Source organism: Adiantum capillus-veneris, chromosome 29 (genome assembly GCF_014529385.1).
Source record: "Adiantum capillus-veneris isolate H3 chromosome 29, ASM1452938v2, whole genome shotgun sequence".
NCBI classification, from domain to species: domain Eukaryota; kingdom Viridiplantae; phylum Streptophyta; class Polypodiopsida; order Polypodiales; family Pteridaceae; genus Adiantum; species Adiantum capillus-veneris.
Window position 1 is genome coordinate 71,141,926 of NC_140959.1, and position 20,971 is coordinate 71,162,896.

Here is a 20,971-nt window from a genome sequence, read left to right on the forward strand (position 1 = left end):
ATGCCATTCACACTACCGACAGGTGCACATTACGAGAGGGGACACAAAGGGGATGCGCCTATGTATGTTTCGCAGAACTGATTGAGCACCCGCAGTGGCCTGTGGTTGTGATTCTTACCCGCATCGGGTTAAGGCATTTTGTTTTCTCCGCATGAACTCAGCCGAGCTAGAGCATCGAGCTGTTTTGAGGTTTTGCTGATTCCTCGAGTGGGCCACGAACCCACATCTTTGTATGCCAGTAGAAGGGTGAGCCATCGAGCTCCGATCCCTCACCATTTTGTATTGTAATCCGTGTTGGGCTCGCCGAGTTGAGGAGGATATACCCTCGCTTGCCTATCCTTGTTTTTGGATTAGTTTCTAGTGTGCCGGCCACTATAGACCCAGACATAGATTCTCTCTTGCAACAGCCTGTGATCAACCTCCCGCCCCCGCTCCTGCACACCTCAGTTCTCCACCTTTTTTTGCACGCAGTGTACCCCGGGGGCTGACCAACACCAAGCACGCTGGGCAGAAAGAAGCCATGTGTGCGTTTGTTTTGAATGCCCATCTGGTTGGTTCTCATGCCCTTTACTAGTGCAGATTGGAGCTCTGCTGCTGCAGAGTGCCGCGCTTCCCGTCCAAGATGTCATCTCTCTCTCTCTCTCTCTCTCTCTCTCTCTCTCTCTCTCTCTCTCTCTACAGACAAAGGCAATTTCACGAGATAGCCAAGGACAATTTGGAAAAAGACTCTGCGCTTGGAACTGCTTTGGTCGACATGCCTGTCGCATTTGGTGCAGTCGTGAAAGCACGACACATTCTTGGCAAGCTTCCTCCAGGATCGGGATGGCATGCGGTCTCTTGGTATGCACTTATTGTTGCAGGACATGTGCCACATGGGGTGTATTCATGGAAGAGCCTATGGAATCACCTATGCATGCATCTTGAAGGCATGTGACACAAGATGATGATATGGACACAAAAAGATGTTATGATGATATGGACACAAAAATCAATTATGTTGTTTGTCACAGTCTGTTGAAAAAAGTTGTCACGCTTGGCACTATCTTGGTTGATATGTATTCAAATTTCATGTGCTTGAGAAAGATGTCGTGCTTGGCATTGTCTTGGTCGATATGTATGCCAAATGTGGTGCACTTTAAAAAGCACAAAAAGTGCTTGAGGAGCTTCTTGTCTGGAATGTCGCCTCTCGGAATGCACTGATTGGGGATGTGCACAACAATAGTAGCGCCACAGTCCAGAGTGTGGACTCTTGGACTGTAGTGATTTCAGGATGCCTAGATTGTTCTCAGCAGATGCAATCACCTATACCCGATTGAGGCCCTTCATTTGGGCATGAATAGACAGTGTAGCTAATTGACGAGCTTGGAAGGCCATTAGTACCAAAGGAGCTGCAAGAAAATTGGCACAACCACTATGATGTGCATGTAGAGTAGTTTTACATAGATAAATGGAAACAACGTTACATGACACTCTCAAAACATGCTACTGCTCTCTCTATAATGAAGTTATAGGTCAGCTTCATTCTCACAAGGTAGACGAGCATATTCATCATGAAGGAGCTCAGCTCTTCCTAGACAGTTCCAGAAGGCAATTGGATGGTTGGTGCACAGGCTGCATTGCAAAAGGCAGAACAAAGATATGATGAAAAGGATGCTGGCTGTGTAGATGACTTCAGTAATGATGTTTGCGAGGTGGTCATTGGCCATGCATGAGACATTGCAAGCTCTTGTAGTAGACAATGTCTCCACTGTTGCATTGAACATGGCTCAAGAACAAGCTCAGGATAGGGAGGAGTTTGCATTTTCAAAGAAGAGACACAATTGTTTGTCGTGCCTACAGTACTGTCTTTGTTGTGACCAATAGAAAAAGTCTTATGATTCTCCTACAGTTGCTATGGACAACTTTCCAGTTATAGGTTGGCGACTTCATCCGGGACAATATTGTATAGATTGATGTTTTAAGTGGTTTATACTTCATCCAGGTTTATACTAATGAGGTAGTCAGTTAAATTGAGCAAACATAATGTCTGTGCAGCTACTAGGAACAAGGAAATTTTCCACCCCAAGCAGAAAGTTGAAGGCTAGAAGCTTGGGACTGACACAGGGACACTTTTTGACCAATCTAAGCGCAGAGTCTACGACATGTTTTCAGTACTGACTGCTCCGAGCTTGACCCTAAATACTAAACATCCCCATGTCTCTGTGTTATGTGTGAGAAGTAGTTGGCCTGAGGTGGATGTCATTGGGCCCCGCAACCCAGATCGCCCACCAAGACCCAAAGATGAGTGAGGAACTCACCACCCAGCGTGAGCTGCTCGAGCTGTTCAGCTGGCTTGTTGCAGGCTCGAGCACACATGAGGATGTTCTCCCACAGAGAGCCTATCAACTTCCATCTCTCAGCAGGGGCCAAGGTTTGCAAGAGACTCGTTGCCCAAATACCAGACCTCAAATTAAATGGCAGACTGTTGTTCTACTCTTTGTCACCCTGCCGTTGCAAAACAAGGTTGTAATGGAACTACCTTGGTCGATATGTATGCCCAATGTGGTGCGCTTGAGAAAGCACAAAAATTGCTTGAGGAGCTTCCTGTCTGAAATGTCGCCTCTTGGAATGCATTGAATGTGGGATGTGCATAACAAGAGCAGAGCCATAAAGCTCTAGGCTGTTTTCAGTGGATGCAAATGCTTGGAATGCATTGATCGTGGGTACTACAGAACCAGGGCCAGAAAGCTCTAGTCTATTTTCAGCTTCCTATCCGAAGTGTGGACTCTTGGAATGCATTGATTGCAGGATTTGCCCTACAGGAGAAAGATCTAGTTTTTTTTCAGTAGATGCAATCACCTCCACGTGCATCCTGAAGGCATGTGGCGCAAGATGCTGATATCGGCACAAAAAATTACACTTAAATTGTTTGTCAGAGTTTGTTGAAAAAAGATGTCATGCTAGGCACTGTCTTTGTTGATATGTATGCCAAATGTGGTACGCTTGAGAAAGATGTCGAGCTTTGCTCTGTCTTGGTCGATATGTATGCCAAATGTGGTGCGCTTTAGAAAGCAAAAAAAGTGCTTGAGGAGCTTTCTACTCAGAATGTCGCCTCCAGGCTTCAACACCAAAGGTCATGGATGTTAGTGAGGCTGTTGAAAAAAGATGTCGTGCTTTGCATTGCCTTGGGTGATATGTATGCTAAAAATGTGGTGCGCTTGACATGCTGATATGTCATGCTTGGCATTGTCTTTGTCGATATGTATGCATCCTTGCAAAGCTTCCTGATAAAGTATGCTCAAGGCTCTAGGATACCAGATGAGAACATGGCCATCGAGGCTTCAACATCAAAGGTCATGGATGCTAGCAAGGCTGTTGAAAAAAGATGTCATGGTTGGTGTTGCCTTGATCAACAGTGCATGCTAAATGTGGTGTGCTTGAGAAAGCACAAAAAAGTGTCTAAGAAGCTTTCTATCTGGAATGTTGTCTCTTGGAATGTATTCAGTGTAGGATACATGCAACAGGAGCAGGTCTATAAAGCTCTTGGCTGCTTTCAGCAGGGATGCAAAGTGAGGGCGTCTCTCCAAAAGCGTGCATCAAGATGCTGATATTGGCCTAAAAAATCACTATGATATTGTTAGTCAGGGGTTGTTGCCAACAATTGCCATGCTTGGCAATGCCTTGGTCGATATGTATGCCACATGTGGTGCGAGATGTCGTGTTTTGGAACACACTGATTGTAGGATATGCCCGAAAAGGGCACAGGAAGCTATCGTGCTTGGCACTGTTTTGGTCGTTATGTATGCTTAATGTGGTGCGCTTGAGAAGGCACAAAAAGTGCTTGAGGAGCTTCCTGTCCGGAATGTCACCTCTTGGAATGTACTAATTGCGGGATGTGCGCAACAAGAGCAGTGCCAAAAATCTCTAGGCTGTTTTTAGCGGATGCAAAAGCAAGTGTATCTCTCAAAATTCAGCTACCTATACTTTTGTCTTGAATTCTACGATTACATCTTAAAGGCATGTGGCTCTATGCAAGTGCTCGAGGAGATTCCTGTCTGGAGTGTGCACTCTTGGAATGCACTAATTGCAAGATTTGTCCTACGTGGGCAGGGACAGAAAGCTCTACTTTGTTTTCAGCAGATGCAAAGTGAGGGCCTCTACAGACGTAATCACCTATGCATGCATCTTGAAGGCATGTAGCTCTAAGCAAGATGCTGATATGGACACAAAAATTCACAATTGTATTGTTAGTCAAAGGCTGTTGAGAAAAGATGTTGTGCTTGGCCATTAGGAAATTTCAGAGGTCATTTGGAGGGCCATATGAAGAGAGAGAAAAATAGAGAGCGTCCAATGAGCATGAAGGCTACGTTACATAGGAAAGTACGTGGAAAGACTCAAAAAATAGGAAAATAGCATAAAACTTTCACGAATCTAGGATTGTAGCATAGTAATTTCCTTCCTTTTACCGAGCTTTTAGGTGCTTTCATGTGGTCCCACTTCTGATATTCTCTTATGGTCATTAACGTACTGGAGGGTGACCATTAAGCCCGCACAAGATATTGGAATTCTAAAACACTTTCCCTCCATTAGAATGCTTTCAAAGTGAATCTCCCTCCACTAAAGCTTTTCTCTGAGAGCTATGGCGTCCACGTCTTCTCGCCCAAGAGGCTCCAGGTGTTTATTGTCTCTCACACCAACAACCAACAACTGCACTTTGCCTAGAAGGCCAATTAGTAGCATATCCTCAATTACAATACCAGCTTCAATAAGTGCAGAGAACCAATGGGTTGGACAAAGGATAAACAAAGGTTCATGGGTCCTCATGCAACCAAGAAGACCCAAGAGGTCTAGTGGTATCAATGTTTACCGCTCAGCATGGAAGGCCAGAGTGTTGGATTTCAAAGTTAAAATCGGCAAAAGATCTGTAAAGGAAGTTCTTGTTCAGCATGTGTTTACCCATCCTGAGGTGATAGCAAACGGTGGAAATGTATCAGATATACATCAACCACGTTGCAATTGTAAGTACTCTTGACATGTGAACTTACTGATACTCTCATTATAACTTTTCTTATATATTTTGCAATGTTTCTCCCGCTTGTTATGAGTAATGTCTCCATTCTTCACAACTCAATTACATTAGATTTGTCATTTGTACTTATTGATACTCTTAGTTTAACTCTTCTTATATATATTGCAAATATTTATCCCTCTTCTTATGAGCAATGGGAGCCTGTGGAGTGCATAATAGGCCTCTTCCATGTTGTTCATGTCCACATTGGTTCTCTACAGTACTCAGAGAGGAGCAGCAAAAGACTGGCTGATGAGGGAATCTTTTTTTATGACCACTTTTACCAACTCAGCTCAGGGAATAAGAATGGCATGTTGGTGAAAGTGCCTCTACCAACCGATTGGAACACTGTGGACTGGCCAGTTCCCGAGGAAACAATGGTGGAGGCAATGCGAAGTAAGCTCTACAAGGATATACAAAGGTCTCTACGTAGCTCTATTCCTACCAAACTGGTTAGAATTGCAAACTTCTGTCCTGTTGCACTCTTCATAGAGCTGTTTCATAGCTACAACATCCGAGTTACAAAAACTATGTTCATGTGCAAGTCATTTCAGCAGTCATCCTGTGACAAACTTCTTGACAAAGGATGGTATACAAAGGAAGAGATTGGTTTACGGTGCGAGGTCGCGCTTGATACTCTAGTTGTCAAGTACATGATTGCAAGCCAATCACTGTTACTCTCGTTTTGGTATATGCGATCACAAATGCTAAACGGTAAGTAGATTCCTATGGACCAGGTTTCTGCAGGTTTGGAAGATAATCCTACTGTGGATGTGGAAGTGATTGATAAAGAGCATGGCCTACTATTGGTGGTTACAATAAGGGAGCTATGCAGTCTTCAGCATTTGCGAAATGACATCATTGAAGAGTCAATGGACAAGGATCTATCAGATTTTTCCTTTTTCCTAGCTGGCCGTAAGGTGATGTGGCGAAGGGAAAAAGATATTTTGTGCAAAGAGTTGGATGATCGGGTTGAAGTAGTGTCAATGTAACAGATATTCTTGTGAACCCAAGTGTATACAAATGACTTTCAAGACATGAAGTTTATTGAGCTCATTTTTCAATTGTGCCCTGTGAAAAAGTGTGCTTGAAATACATTTCTTTACCACGTCAAATCTCTCTCTCTCTCTCTCTCTCTCTCTCTCTCTCTCTATATATATATATATATATATATATATATATATATATATATATATATATATATATATATATATATATATATATATGTTAGACAAGACAAAGACATGATAGAAGAATCATCTTAATTCATTAGAAAGTACAAACTCGTCCGTGAACAATGGACTGAGATACAATTTCTGTAAGTATGGAATCAGAATGTCTTCAAGGTAAAAATCGAAGGAATGCTCCTCGAAAGAAGGTGGTGAGACAGTTGTTCCCGGCGGATTTAGTTCTCCCTTTTCAGGAGTATCATCAATTAGTAGTGTATTAGTTGCATCAAAGGGTACACCGATTTGGCTAAACGGTTTGTACAAAAGAGGTAAGTGTGGTTTTTTAGGGTGGTAGTGGCCCTCAACGGTAACGCATTTTCTTTGATCATACAAAAAGGCAAAATCTGACGTGTGAGCGTGGCATACACTGCAAACTATTGCAACTAGTGGCGACAAGTTTTGCCTTTGCATTGAAGACCATATGGCAACTCTGAAGCGCGGAAGAAGAAACTGAATAAATTCCTTGGTTCCTGGACGAACCATGACTCGACAAGTTCCCATCCGAAACGTTTGCAAATCCTCAAAGGGTCCTCTGTCACCGAGAGGCACCCGCATCAGTAGCAATCCATTGACGTCCAAGATAATCAACCTCTGTAAAAGTTGACAAGTACATATAAGTAGTTAGAAGCTGAACATATTTTGCCATACTTGAATAGAAATTACCGGAACAAACGTATCTACAGGTAGCAAGGGTCCATACTGGGTCTCTGTAGTGTTCATGTCGTTGTTGCTCTCCTCCGCTTTATCTTCATAGTCATCATTCACATCTTCATCAGGGGTCTCCCCCATGGTTCTTTCTGCCTCATTCAAGGTTTCCTCCAAGGTCTTTTCGTCTCCATCGGTTGATCGGCTTGCCTCATACATCCTTGCCTGATCCATATCATTTTGCTCATCCCTAGGCCTGCTTTCCTCATCCATATCCTTTTGCTCATCTATAGGCCTGCTTTCCTCATCTTGGGTTTCAGCCATAGGCTCTTTTGGCTCCTCCACTGGCTGACTTGGCTCTTTCATTGTCTCCTCTGGTTGTACCTTAGCACCTTCCATATGCTCATTTGACCTTTCCTCATCCTCGGCTCTTTCATCTTCTGCTGATATGACCCCCTCGGCCCGTTGTGATTCCACTGTATCGGATGTAGGGGTTTGTCGTGGTGGCACGTCATGTTTTGTAAGATCAATAGTGCGCTCATCCAAGCCGCTATCTTCAAGCTCTCTAGGGCTAGACATAGTAAGCAGGTGTTGTATTAAACTTACCCGGTATCTTTGCAAATAATCATATGTGTAGTTTTTTAAAGCACTCTGCAAAATTGAAAGACCACATGGTGAGAATTCTTTTATAGACTAAACCAAAACTAACTGAATGCATTGCCAAATGGGTACCTTAGTCATGAAAGGTTTTAATGCAAAGTAGCTTTGCAGGACATATTCTGCATGGAGAAGACATCTCCAGCCGCAAGAATTTCCATCGGTTTGATTTGGGACAGGTACTTCTTTGATTGGGGCCTTGTATAGTTCATACCTTCCACATAGCTTGCCATAGGCAAGCAACAACCTCTTTATACAACTGCACAAAGCAATGTCAAGATGTTGGCATGAGGCTTCAAATTTACATGGATATCTATAAGAAATACTTTCTGATACAAAACACTTACAGTCTAATTTCAGGGTGGGTTCCTTTTATTGAATTGAACACCCACACTGCTGGTTGGTCAACATCAAGGCATATGAGACTCCAGTGATGGTTGTTCTCATATGGAAAGATGGTCACAGTAACTTCTAGCATAGCACAGTGGAGAACCCAACTCTCAAAGGTCTCAGATGGACTGTTCTTTTGTCTAATAATCACTGACATTTGTGGATCAAGAAGAAACACCTCTGTGTGAGTGTGCAGTGGGAGTTGACTTTTGATCAGGCTGCAGAGACTCTACCTGAGTTAGCAAACCTATTATCTGAGTTTTCAAAGCTAGCAAGATAGTAACACTTACTTAAGACAAGCATAGATAATTGTGTCTGAAATCTGAGCATCTGGATTCTGCAATAAATTAATGTCCACTTTTTCCAGAGCTAGCTTTCTGGCTCCATCTACAAATGGTATCTCTGCAAGCAAACCATCCTTCATTGAAAGTAGAGTTTCTTGATTGCTTGCCTCTATGGACAGGGTCACATTGCACTCTGTTTGCCTCTGGGACTCCACTGCTACTTTTGCTTTCTCCTTAAGCTCTACTTCCCTCATGTCCTCTGTTTGGCGAGCAATAGTCTCTGCCCTTGCCCTTGTATTCACATCATGTGTGACATCTACAACTGTGAGTTGTGGCACTAGCTCCGGGGGGTATAACAAAATTTTCCTCATTTTCTTATCCTTGCAGACATTGGGGACCAGTAGTTTGTCATACCTCCACCTTATTCTTTTCAGTGTCTCACTATCTTTGTCCATTATAGTAACCCTGTGGGCATGGGCTACAACAATGGTCATGTCACTGAAGTACTCCAGTAGGAAGTCCTCTGCTGCTTCCTGTAGAGCCATTAATGCCACCACCTTCCACCTTTTGGTGCCCCAGGTAGCTTCATCACATATGGACCTCACCATCCTCTGGAAGGGCAGCTTTGGTATGCATAAATCTACACATTTCTGTGCCTTTCTGATTTCTCTGAAAAGTCCCATGCAGGTTTGCAGCTTCTTCATCCTTGGCCCTTTCAGAATTTTATTTGGTTTTCCAGGTCTTTTCTTTGGGGTTGCAGATCTGCTACTTGCTTTAGATGCTAATCCTGGTCCCTTGCCTGCCTTCCTTGCAGTGGCTTTTGTTCTAGCCATCTCACTGTACACCAAAAGAAGAGTCTCAATCCCTTTCTCTCTTTCTATGACTCTCTCTCTCTCTCTCTCTCTCTCTCTCTCTCCCCTTTCTATAGCTTAGCCTATTTAAATAGATAGATAGAGAGAGAGAGAGAGAGAGAGAGCCCATTACTAAAGGCGCGCGCGGAGCACGTTTTTACCTCAACAAACACCTCCGCGCGCCGTTAGTATAGGGTAAAATAAATACACACATACTCTCTCTCTCTCTCTCTCTCTCTCTCTCTCTCTCTCTCTCTCTCTGGTCAATGCACAGTACTAACGGCGCGCATAGAGACATGCACTACGGGTATGCCTCTCTACGCGCGCCTTTGGTATAGAGAGAGAGAGAGAGAGAGAGAGAGAGAGAGAGAGAGAGAGAGAGAGAGAGAGAGTATGTGTGTGTGTGTGTGTGTGTAAGTTATATTTGTGTGTGTGTGTGTGTGTGTGTTTGCATTTTAAAGATGTGTGTCTGTGTGTTTGTGTGTGTGTGTGTGTGTGTGTGTGTGTGTGTGTGTGTTTGTATTTTAAAGATGTGTGTCTGTGTGTTTGTGAGTGTGTGTGTGTGTGGGTGTGTATGTGTGTGTGTGTGTGTGACTGTTTGTGTGGGTTGTTTGCTAAGACTATGCTTGGTACTGTGACAGAAACAGAGATAGAGAGATAGAGGCAAAGGCAGAGGGAGAGGCAGACCTTCATTATGTCGATGGGTCGGCTTGCTATCGGAGACGCAGACGACGGATCTTGCACTCTCTCTCTCTCTCTCTCTCTCTCTCTCTCTCTCTCTCTCTCTCTCTCTCTTTCACGAGGTGTGGTTTTTCTCTCTCTTGACCTCTTTATATGACGTACAAAAGTATACGGTCTCAATAATGACCACACGTGTGACAGCATGCAAATATACTCTAATTTATAGTGACACGTGGGGCGCCGCCGTGTGTATCCATTATAAGTGTGATTTTGAGAGAGAGAAAGAGAGAGAACAATAGAGAGAGAGAGAGAGAGAGAGAGAGAGAGAGAGAGAGAGAGAGCCATAGAAAGAGAGAGAGTGATAAAGAGAGAGAAAGTCTTAGAGAGACAGAGAGAGAGAAAGAGAGAACAGATTGTGAGAGAGATAGAGAGAGGGAGAGAGGGAGAGACACAGATTGAGAGAGAGATAGAGAGAGGGACTCCTTACTCTCAGAGAAAGAGAGAGAGGGAGGGAGAGAGACAGAGTCAGTTTGACACACAAAAAAGCAATGGAGGAGACACCTCCCTTGGAGTTCCTGCAAACCCCACCAACAAAAGGTGATCTCTCACTCTTTCTCTCTGTATTTCCAACAGTTGGTACAAATTGTGTGTGTGTGTGTGTGTGTGTGTGTGTGTGTGTGTCTAAACAAAGAAAAACCCAGACTGTTGTTGAACACACACACCTCAATACCCATACTTCCATAGACAGAGACACAGACACACATACACACAAACACACACACAGATATATACACATTGTCTCTCTCCCTCCCCTCTCTGTATACGTTACTAACGGCGCGCATAGCCAACCAAATACTGGCTCCATCTCTCTCCGCGCGCCTATAGTATGGTTATGACTCTCTCTCAATTGTACTTAAGGCGCGCGGAGAGAGTTGCAAAAAGCACTTTTCCGTCCTTGCGCGCCTTTAGTACAAATAGAAAAATACAAAGAGAGAGAGAGAGAGAGAGAGAGAGAGAGAGAGAGTTTGTGTGTATTTTTTTAGCGTTCTTTGGAGAGAGAGAGAGACTATGTGTGTTTTTGTTTGTGCTTTGGTGAGAGACAGATATATATATATATTTATATTTATATATATATTTATATCTATCAAGAGAGAGAGAGAGAGAGAGAGAGAGAGAGAGAGAGAGAGAGAGAGATCATGATGGTTTGGTTTTGGCAGAGTTTTCATGTTTCCTGATGGTTTTGACTTGTCATGTTTCCTAATGAATAGGATTAAGGTCCAGTAGGCAGAAGAGGCTGAAACCTGATCCAGAGCTTGTGCCAGGATTTCAACCCTTGCAGGCTCAGTTGCTTAATGTATTTGCCAAAAGAACTGTTGACTTTTGTCAGGACATATCTGAAGAAAAGTCAATTGGTGAAGATCAATCAGAGAGGTCACCAGGGCAAGAGGATCCCTCACCCTACAAGGCTGTGGTGCCCTCTACAGTACTTCTGAAGAGAAATACAAGAAAGAGGAATATAGACTTCTCAGATGATACAGATGTGCTAGAAGGAAGTCCCTGTGCAACTAAATGTAAAGACAAAGAGGATGTGTCTTCTCTGGAAGACCCAGCTGCAACTGATGCGAGGCTGTTTGATTTTGCAGCATCTTGTGGTGCTGGGGACAAGTTTGATCTAGTTCATTCTATGTTTAATCCAAAGTTTGACATTGAAGACCTGTTAGCTCAGCACAGTAATTTCTTGCAGTCCTACAGAGATAAGTTTGAAGTGATGGTGCAGGTAGGAAGGGTTGTTCTGCCTACTATGACTCTTGTGCATTTAAATGACTGTGGTGGAAAGGGACAGGGACTGAAGAAGTATAGGGAATTACCACCCTCTTGCCGACATTCAGCCTGCCCTTTGCATAAAAAAGAATGCAAACTCATTCAGGAAGGCTTTGGCTTTATGATTTACCTGAACAGCCTGTTTGGATTCCTCATGCAGAATCCTGATGAGGTGTTAGAGGAGTAGGATGCAGCACCAGATGAAGACAGCGAGGAGACAACTCATATGCAAGAAGTCGAGGAGGTTGAAGACACAGTCGACCTTGAGGTTGAGGCATGCTCAGATGATGTTGCCTGCTGTGCCTGACTTCAGGATTGGAGACAGGACCTATATCTTCTTACATGATGTGCAAAGTGTCTTTTATTTAAGGGAGGATTTCTCCCTGGCTATTATTTCCAGAGTCCAAGAGGAGAGGAGTGGATTTGTTTCAGAGGATAGTAGTGATGATGAGGCAATGGAAACATCTAGCAATCCAATGGAATGCCTTCGAAGATGCTTTGAGAAAGCTGAAAAATACAAGGAGACACTACCTGATGAAGCCACCTTCGAAGCAATAAGACAAAGCCTAAGACCATCGAAAAGTAACAAAGAAGTGGAGGATTGGTTTAACCATTCAGGTCAGGGGTCAACTACATCTGTAGACCTGTGGCAAGAAAACCTCTTTCTACAGGATGAGAGCTTCATGGTAACTCTCTCTCTCTCTCTCTCTCTCTCTCTCTCTCTCTCTCTCTCTCTCTCTCTCTCTCTCTCTCTCTCTCTCTCTCTCTCTCTCTCTCTCTTTGTGTCATTTCTGACATTGTATGTGCAGTCTTGGATTGCTGACAAGGATGACTTCCTTCGGCGCTGGACAAGAGAGTATCGAGGAAGGGATGCGGCCCTAGCACAGTACCTTTCAAAGCTTTGCGAGTCGCCGATAGTAGTTTTTCACAATTCCATGTCACAAGAGGGTTCAATAGCAACTTACACATTCAAGACACCATCACGCTTCTTGGGTGGACCGGTGCTGCCCAAAAGTGCAGATAAAGTCATTCTTGTGGACAAAGTGTTTGCTAGAGATTGCTTTGGTTACTGCCCAGGCTATACAGGTGGTCGGGCAGCGTATTACTACACCTACACAGCAATGGCACTAGCTCTTGGTAGACAAAACCCAGATGAACTTTTAGAGTATGGCAAATATCTCATGATTCGTTACAAGGGTGACGTGCCAAAAAACAAAATTGAACCTGCAAAATCTTGATACACTTCAAGTAGCAATTGTATAAGATCAAGTATTACATAAATTTTGTACAATGTCATCCACTCAGAGTATCTTTCTCCACTTGTGATTCACATACACCATTGTCTCTCTCCACCTTCGTTGACTTTCACGAGCTCCGGAGTTGTTGTATGCCATTGATCTTTTAGCTTTTTGTTGTTGTAAATGTCTGATGGCTTGTGCTGTTGCTGAATTTGCCAAGACTTCTTTTGCCTGCATTCGATGAATGATTCTACGATAGAACCATTCAAATAGTTCTCTCAAACTGTTAGCCTTGATTCGAGAGCCACCATGTCGTGTGTGCCTGAAATAAGCATTTCTCGCCATGTAATGAGACTTTTCCATCCCTTGGGTATTCCATATTGCCGGGTTCCCATACTTCTGTATAAAATATGGCAAATGATTGAAGATGTGCTGGATATGAAAACAGATTAGTTAGAATGTTTTACAGTCACATATTTGCACATAAGAGAGAAAGAAATACATGATAATACCATGTAGTGAGTAATCTGGGTGTTTATCCATGCTGTCTTGAATGATTTTTTCAGAAGGTTGAGATTTTCCTTGAACTTGTTCATATCACCTTGTGACCAGTCATCTTTGTCGCACATCAAAAATAGGATGTCTATTGATCGCCAAACCTCAGCCTTCGCGTTACGAGTAGTTGGTTCGTGGTCTTTGACTGCAATATGTAGCTTTTTCCAGCTCTGATACTCTACCTTGCTAACATAAGATGTGTTATATATTTTTCCATGTTTGTTAGCTTTGGATCTCTTGTACCTTGGGGCTTAGATAAAAACCTCCGTGCCTTCACCCCACCGATGGATGGTTTGCATGGGACATCCTTCTCAGCAGTTGATCTCTTTTCATCCCGTTGGATTTTCACATTGCCACCATGAAGCCCCATATCCGACAGTACCATTTCTAAGCACTGCAGGGCTACTTGTCGTTCTGCGGAGTTCTTAATCTTCCAAGCAAACCCGATGTATAAGTAGACCAATTTCTCCACAATTCTACAAAGGGCATGCATTGTACAAATGTGGACATTCACAAGTGGTATTTTCAAAACCGGTCGAAAAGCAGGATCCTCAATGTGACGTGTTGGAGCTTTTCTCCACCACTTTGGGTCCATGACCTTTGCAGGCTCCATGCAGAACAAACACGGTGACTTTGCCATTGCACCAATTCCACAATTATACATGCACTTTAATGTTTTAAGGTCACCTGCAAGATGCCACTGAACTTGAAAGTCTCCCCTTCCATCTAGACGTAGTACCTCTCCCTGGTTGGTCTGTCGATCAATCACCTCCGGAATATTAGTTCGATGGAACACCCAATATAGAATCTCATGATCTTCTTTCTTTACCTGCAACACAAAATAAATGAGACTTAAGTAGATCTGAACATTTGAGCTTACTTGAGAATCTCGCTTACCTCAAACGCACCAAGCCACCATATGTTAGATTCTGATTGAATACTAAAATATAAAGGATCATCACTGGGACACTTTGAGAGGGCTCTATTCATTAAAGTAATAGTAACACGCTCTAGGTTTTTCTCTTTAACAACTCACACTCATCCAGTTTTAACACAAAATGTAATACCCCACGTGACTCTTCAAATGTGATGTTGTAAAACTCCACCATTCTCTTCTGTAATATCCGCAGGTCCATAAAAATATTGTTGAACTCATCATATGCCATGTTTGCTCCATGGCCACTGTAAGTTGCTTTAATATGAAAGGGCTGTCCAAGATAGTCTCCCTGTGCCTCGTTAAGCTGAAGCCTCTCTTTCCAAACACTTGAGGCTGATGGTAGAAGTTTGGATTTTATACCCTTCCTAACAAAGATGGATGAGACAGACTTTTGGATAGCCGAATATCCTCTTTTGCTTACACCAAGTGAATCAAGTGTGCCTTGTATCTCTTTTGCAGGCACTGAGTTCTCTGAAATAAAGCGGTCCACTACATTTCGTTGTAGGACCTTAAACTTCTTGTCATGTACTATATCTGATGCCAGGCTTCTACTTATAAGTGGCTTCAATCTCTTTCCTATATTGGCTTTGGGGTCAATGTTTTCCTTGTCAGGATAGATTGAATCTCTACATGAAGACAATGCATAAGTAAATAACAGAAAATTTGCTTCACTAACACTATTTAGGCACATGAAAACAGTGCATAACAAGAAAAAACAAAAAGATTACTTAACTAAGACAATGTAGCCAACCAAGAAGCATCACCTTAATGCTCGGATTCTTTTCTTGAGACCTCCTGATGCAACCTGCAATGTTTCAAGGTTGCGCAATTTCTTCTTTCGGATACGACCACCCAAGATGGTGTCCTTCATTTGACAACTTTGCACCTTTCCTTTCAGTTCTTGTACCTCTGTTTTATGTTGCAAATTGGTAACCTGATCCGTAGAATGTAAATGTGAAAGGGAACAATCTCACATTGTTGAGCTTGGAGAATGCTCTTGTAAGTTTCAGCTTTTCTTGTAAGTGATTTACAATAACCCAGAAGGCCCTTTTCTCCATCACCAGCAAAGGTCAATAAGCTTGTAGGATTGACAAACGGTGGAGACGCATTAGTTATTGGATTCTTAGGGTAGAGAGAGCCTCTCGTCTAGATATCTATGTGTTTAGCTCCTTGAGCTCTGAGCGTGTCTATGGAAGCGGGAGGTATATGTGTGTTTGTTTTACTACGCTTAATCAATGGTTGGTACTCATTGTCCAAATCAATGTGAAGGTGATATTTGGCTCGTTTCTAGGTAACATTTGTGCCATTTGAGGAGTGCGCCATTAGCCAAATGTGCAGGTTTAATGAAAAGTGAATAGCGGCTGCGGATTCGTCCCTCCATGTTAGCCTCATTCCCTCCATATTGACGAGGTTCATTCAATGCAACTGAAAAGAGGATTATCCCTCAATCACTACGAACGAATGTTCAGAAGAGTAAGGAATCTACTTAAAGTACACTTTTTGAAGTTTTACTATGAAAGACCCAGCTCTTTTATTTGCCATTTTTTCTAGAGAGAGAGTGCAAAAAATACATTTTCTTAGAAGGCCCTCCAAATGACCTCCGAAATTTTCTAATGCACTGTCTTGGTCGATAAGTATGCAAGCGAGGGTCTCTCTCCATATGCAATTACCTTTCCACGTACCTTGAAGGCATGTGGCTCTACACAAGATGCTCATATGGAAAAACTCAGAAGTATATTGTGAGTCGGAGGCTATTGAAGAAAGATGTTGTGCTTGGCAGTATTGTCTTGGTCGATATGTATGTCAAATGTGGTACGGTTGAGAAAGCACAAAATGTGGCTGAGGAGCTTCCTATCTGGAATGTCATCTCTTGGAATGCGTTGATTCGAGATGTGCGCAACAAGAGCTGGGCCAGAAAGCCCTAGGTTGTATCCAAGGGATGCAAAGCAACAATCCTTCATCCACGTAGCATCGACCATCCAACGGCAAGTGTTGCTCCCTTTTCTTATAACCTTCAGCCGTTGCCTTGTCAAGACGTGCAGCTATTGAGCTATTCCTACTCTAAACTACAATTTCGGTCCTCTAACGTCTTTCTCATCGCAAACTGAGAAATCGTCAGAATTACAACCTTTCAGTGAAAGCAGATCGTCTTCCTTTCTTCTTTAATGGTGCCTTCACAGAAAAACCACAAGATGGTTAATCACTTCGAATCAATGGAGGATGTTGGCAAGGAAGCTCGTCAAGGCTATTCTAAGCATATGCAAGTAGAAGACGTTTCTCCAATGCAATCCTCTATGGAAGCAAGCACCTATGCTAGCATCTTGAAAGACTTCGTAATATGCTGACATGGGTGAGATAATTTATGAAGAGAGTGCTAGTCAGTCAAGCTACTCAGAGATAGGTTGTTCTTAGCAGGGCTTTTCTTTATATGTATGGCAAATGTGGTGCCCTTACAATGTCTACAGAAAGGCAACAAATCCACTAACAACTCTAGGGAAGAAGCAATACTCGTGAAACACATCAAGCAGACTCACAAAAGCACTTACGCTTGCACATTGAAGGTGTGTAGTATTTTGAAAGACGTTTACATGGGTGAGAGAATTAATGACGAGATTACTAGTCACAGGCTGTTGCAAAAAATTATCATTCTTCCTGTGATCTAGAGTGTGGACTCTTGGAATGCATTAATTGTAAGATTTGTCGCACAGGGGCAGGGTAGAAAGCTCTAATTTGTTTTCAATAGATGCGAAGTGAGGGTCTCTCTCCAGATGCAATCGCCTATGCATGCATCTTGAAGGCATGTGGCTCTACGAAAGCTGCGCAACATCATTGATGCAAGGAAGTGCATCAACGAGAGACATGTAAAGTATGGAGCCTGATTTACCCTTGTAATTTTCTATGGTAAAGGCGCACATTTGTAAGCCCCCCATTATGAGAAGAAGCCATTGTGCGTGAAAGAACATCACTCGTCGGAAACCAAAATTTTCACGGCAAAAAATGAAGGGCAACTTTAAGGACCTTGGGGACAGAAGCCCCTGAGACTTTTTTTTCCCCTTGTCGAAATATTCCTTTTTATCGGAATATTATGGTCGAACGGCGGTCGGAAAGTGGTCGAAAAACAACCGTCGGTTGACCGATGGCCGGTGGTCGGAAGTCAATGGCCGATGGGTGACTGGTGACCGAATGCAAAAATGCACTTGTCTTCTCATGGACGGCCACACATGGACGGATTGGAGAGTCCGATTTGGACTTATTCACACAAGGGCGGCTACACATGGCTGCCTCTCATAAGAGAGGGCAGCCCTTTTGGCTTATAAAAGAAGGCCATTTCTACACACATTTCATAGTGTGAAGTTGATGCAACAAGATGGGTGTGAGGTGGTGAGAGTGAAGCAAGACGGGAGCTCTATTAAGGATATAATCCTTTTATAAATTACTTCTTTTGAAGTACTAAAACCATTGAGTGGCTACTTTCCTGTGGACGTAGCCCACATTGAGTGAACCACGTATATCGTGTGTACTCTCTCTCTCTCTCTCTACTCTATAATCTTGTGTATGTAAACCTGTTTCTCTCCATTAAGTAATCTACTCAATTATCTCTTTAGCTACGTCTTATTTCCTAACAAGACATTTAATTCCGCGGTGAGCAAGCATTATCATTTTTTGATTTTTGACACTGAAAACGCAGTTAATAAATGTACTAAAAATTGCACGCTCTCGTGAGAATGGCACGTTCTCTCGTATTATAAAAATTGGTGAAGATTGTGCAAACTCTTTCATGTAAGGAGACTTGCATGTTTTTTTTTTTGGAAACATAAAAATGGAACTACAAACAATTAATAACATTGACATCTTGTATGGTCACGAACGTTGAGCTTGACAAAATTATAATCTTCCTTGTGGTTTTCTGCGAGGTATCCCTTTGAAGCATTACGATAGGTATCCCATTTTTGCAAAGAATGCTTCTGAACCACGACAATCAGTATCCCAAATATTTTCAGGTAAAAAAATCTAACACGCTTTGATGAAATCTTCCTCCGTGCTTCATTTCCTCTCGGATAAAAAAATCAAACACCCTTTGATAAACATTCTCTCTCTCCTTCATTTTGAAGTCTCCCCTACCATTTAATAAATATCTTAGACAAATTAATAGCATCAAATAAATGATTTTTTTTTCAATTTGAAAAGTGTTGAAATGGCATATATAGTTTTAGATATATTACTTGATTAATTGATAGGAAGGCAGCTGACGAAGCACTCTAGTTGTGTAAACCAAACATCATGAGATTCATTACAAGTGCACTTATATATAAGGAAGGGGAATGTATCAGGAGGGGGCAATCGATGCATCGGACATGACGCCACATGGCACGATGTGGCTGGCTTCCTGGTTGGCGTTGATAATGAGGTGGTGATGGGCGAGCATGTCGGGAAGGGTGACGTGGATATCCGTGGTGGCGCAGATGCCATAGCGGTCACTGACGAGATGCCAATAGAGATTGCCAGACATCCACAGCCCCAGCCCCAGCCCCTCCAGGTACTGCACCATGCCGTCCTTTCCCATCAGCTTCTCGCACTTGCCTATCTCCCTCATCAATCGTACACACTCATCGTCTCTCTCTTTGATCATCTTCACCACCTCCAGCACCGCCCCCTGCAACGTCGGCTCGGGCCTTCCCGCCTCAACCCTCTCCGAGTCATAGAGCTTCTTGAAGTAGAGAATGAACACCATGTTGCAAAAGTCCCCCTGCATGTACTCCTTCTTGAAGGACGTTATGTCGTTCACCAGGGTGATGTGCTGCACCGTTGCCTCATGCAGCGCAATCAGCAGTGGGTGTGACAGCGCCTCGTCGTCCAGCTCGAAGGCTTGCGCATGCTCGATGACCACAGCGCAAGGCCTCCATCCGATGGAGTCGGCGCGTATCTTGAGGTACGTTTCCACGTCGGGGAGGTGGCGAGAGTTACGGAAAGGAACCTACAATAACGTGCGAATGGCAATCAGGTCAATGCTATTCGCTCTCTCTCTCTCTCTCTCTCTCTCTCTCTCTCTCTCACACACACACACACACACACACACACACGCACGCACGCGCACACGCATTAGCTGGTTGTACTCACTTGTTGCCTGTTGGCTTCAAGGTAGTCGCAAAAGGCCTTACTGAGACGAGCTTTCAGCTTGGGCGGCATCCCCTGGCACATTTCCGCCCACCACTCGGCAGCGCATTCGGTTACGACGCTGACGAGAGGGGCGCTGGGGCTGGAGGAGGGGTGCTGGTAGGTGTCCAGGAAGACAGTGAGAACGCTGTCCACAAGGTGGTCGGCGCGGGCAAGGTCAGCGCCCATATCATCTCCTGGGGGTCGTCCAGGATGTTGTCGATCATGAAGAACCAGTCCATCATCTTAATGATGGGTGGCATGCGGGGGCTGAGGCCGTTGGAAAATGCCAATGTGGCCACCTGGTGGAAGGCAGAATTGATGAGGTGGTCGGCGGCCGCGAGCGCCGTGCATGTTGGAGAACTGGGCGAGCACCCAGGCGTCTGACATCACGGTCAGCTGCTTGTAGTCGGGGTGGTTCTTCCAGGGAAAGGAGCATGGGATGGGTGGGATTATGAGTTTGTGCACTTGACTCAGCAGTCGTGGTGATGATTCATTAGCCGCCATGTCAGCTGAGCTAGCGGCCGCTCCACCATGTGAATGAGCAGCTGCAATCGCCTCCATCGTATTCTAATAGGCTACTCACCTAACGCTCTGCAGTCCTCTCTCGACCTTCCAGTGCTCCCTTCCACTACAATATTGGCTATGGCTCGGCCTAGAATCGTTAACCTGAAATAAATTTCTTCGTTCCAAAAATGATAAAAAGCGCAAACAATCAGAGAAGGTTTTAACTACGTTCCAAAAATTATAAAAAGCGCAAACAATTATGCAGGTCGTTGAAGAAAGAGGCCACGTGAATTATATAATGTGGGTCGTTGAAACTGCCCCGTGAATTATTTGGGTCGTTGATTGAAACTGAAGAGGACTTTTGGAAAAAGAAATATATGACAACGATTTCAAAAAAAGAAAGAAAGAAGCGAATCAGTGACGATTTCAACATGTGATAAAATCACGACGCCTGCCTCAATCAGCTTAAATAGGCCCAGGGTGAAACAATCAAAGGAAGAGAGAGGGGGCGGGGTCTGTGGGTGGTTGGTTTTAAAACTACATTGTAATCATCATTCATCACACACATTTATTCTTTCTCAACCTATTTGGAGGTACCAAACAAGTCGTGAAAACTACGATTTCACAACCACGATAAATAAATCTAACGTTCGATTTGATAAAGAAGCAACAAAGGAGCACGAAGTGTTAGAGAGGACCTCGAGAGGACGAATGGATATTTTCTAAGATACCAACCCCAGCTTTGAAGACTCTCTCTCTCTCTCTCTCTCTCTCTCTCTCTCACACACACACACACACACACTCACTCACTCGCTTCTTCATTGCTTTACACACTTGATTCACACGTTTCCTTTCATGATTCAAGGGCAATGTGAAGATATTTGAGTGTCTTTCTAATGATTTGTAATATCTTCTCCTCTTCTGGTCAATCAAAAAATATGCATTTTTTAAAATAACCCGAGAAGGCATCACTAA

The 20,971-nt window shown here is 43.5% G+C and overlaps 2 protein-coding genes across 2 annotated transcripts; one reads left to right on the top strand and one right to left on the bottom strand.

The window, feature by feature from the left end:
- The first annotated feature begins 1,399 nt into the window (after positions 1–1,399).
- LOC147419380 (uncharacterized) lies at positions 1,400–2,195 on the top strand. Its single transcript, XM_086505223.1, has 3 exons — positions 1,400–1,691; positions 1,864–1,915; positions 2,042–2,195. Exons 1-3 carry the CDS (start codon positions 1,596–1,598, stop codon positions 2,155–2,157), a joined length of 264 nt encoding a protein of 87 aa, XP_086361349.1. The 5' UTR covers positions 1,400–1,595; the 3' UTR covers positions 2,158–2,195.
- Positions 2,196–18,495: 16,300 nt separating this feature from the next.
- LOC147419381 (sesquiterpene synthase 2-like) lies at positions 18,496–19,962 on the bottom strand. Its single transcript, XM_086505659.1, has 2 exons — positions 19,454–19,962; positions 18,496–19,310 (listed from the first exon to the last, which is right to left on the bottom strand). The coding sequence occupies exons 1-2, from the start codon at positions 19,676–19,678 to the stop codon at positions 18,663–18,665; spliced, it is 873 nt and encodes a 290-aa protein (XP_086361785.1). The 5' UTR covers positions 19,679–19,962; the 3' UTR covers positions 18,496–18,662.
- Positions 19,963–20,971: the final 1,009 nt, after the last annotated feature.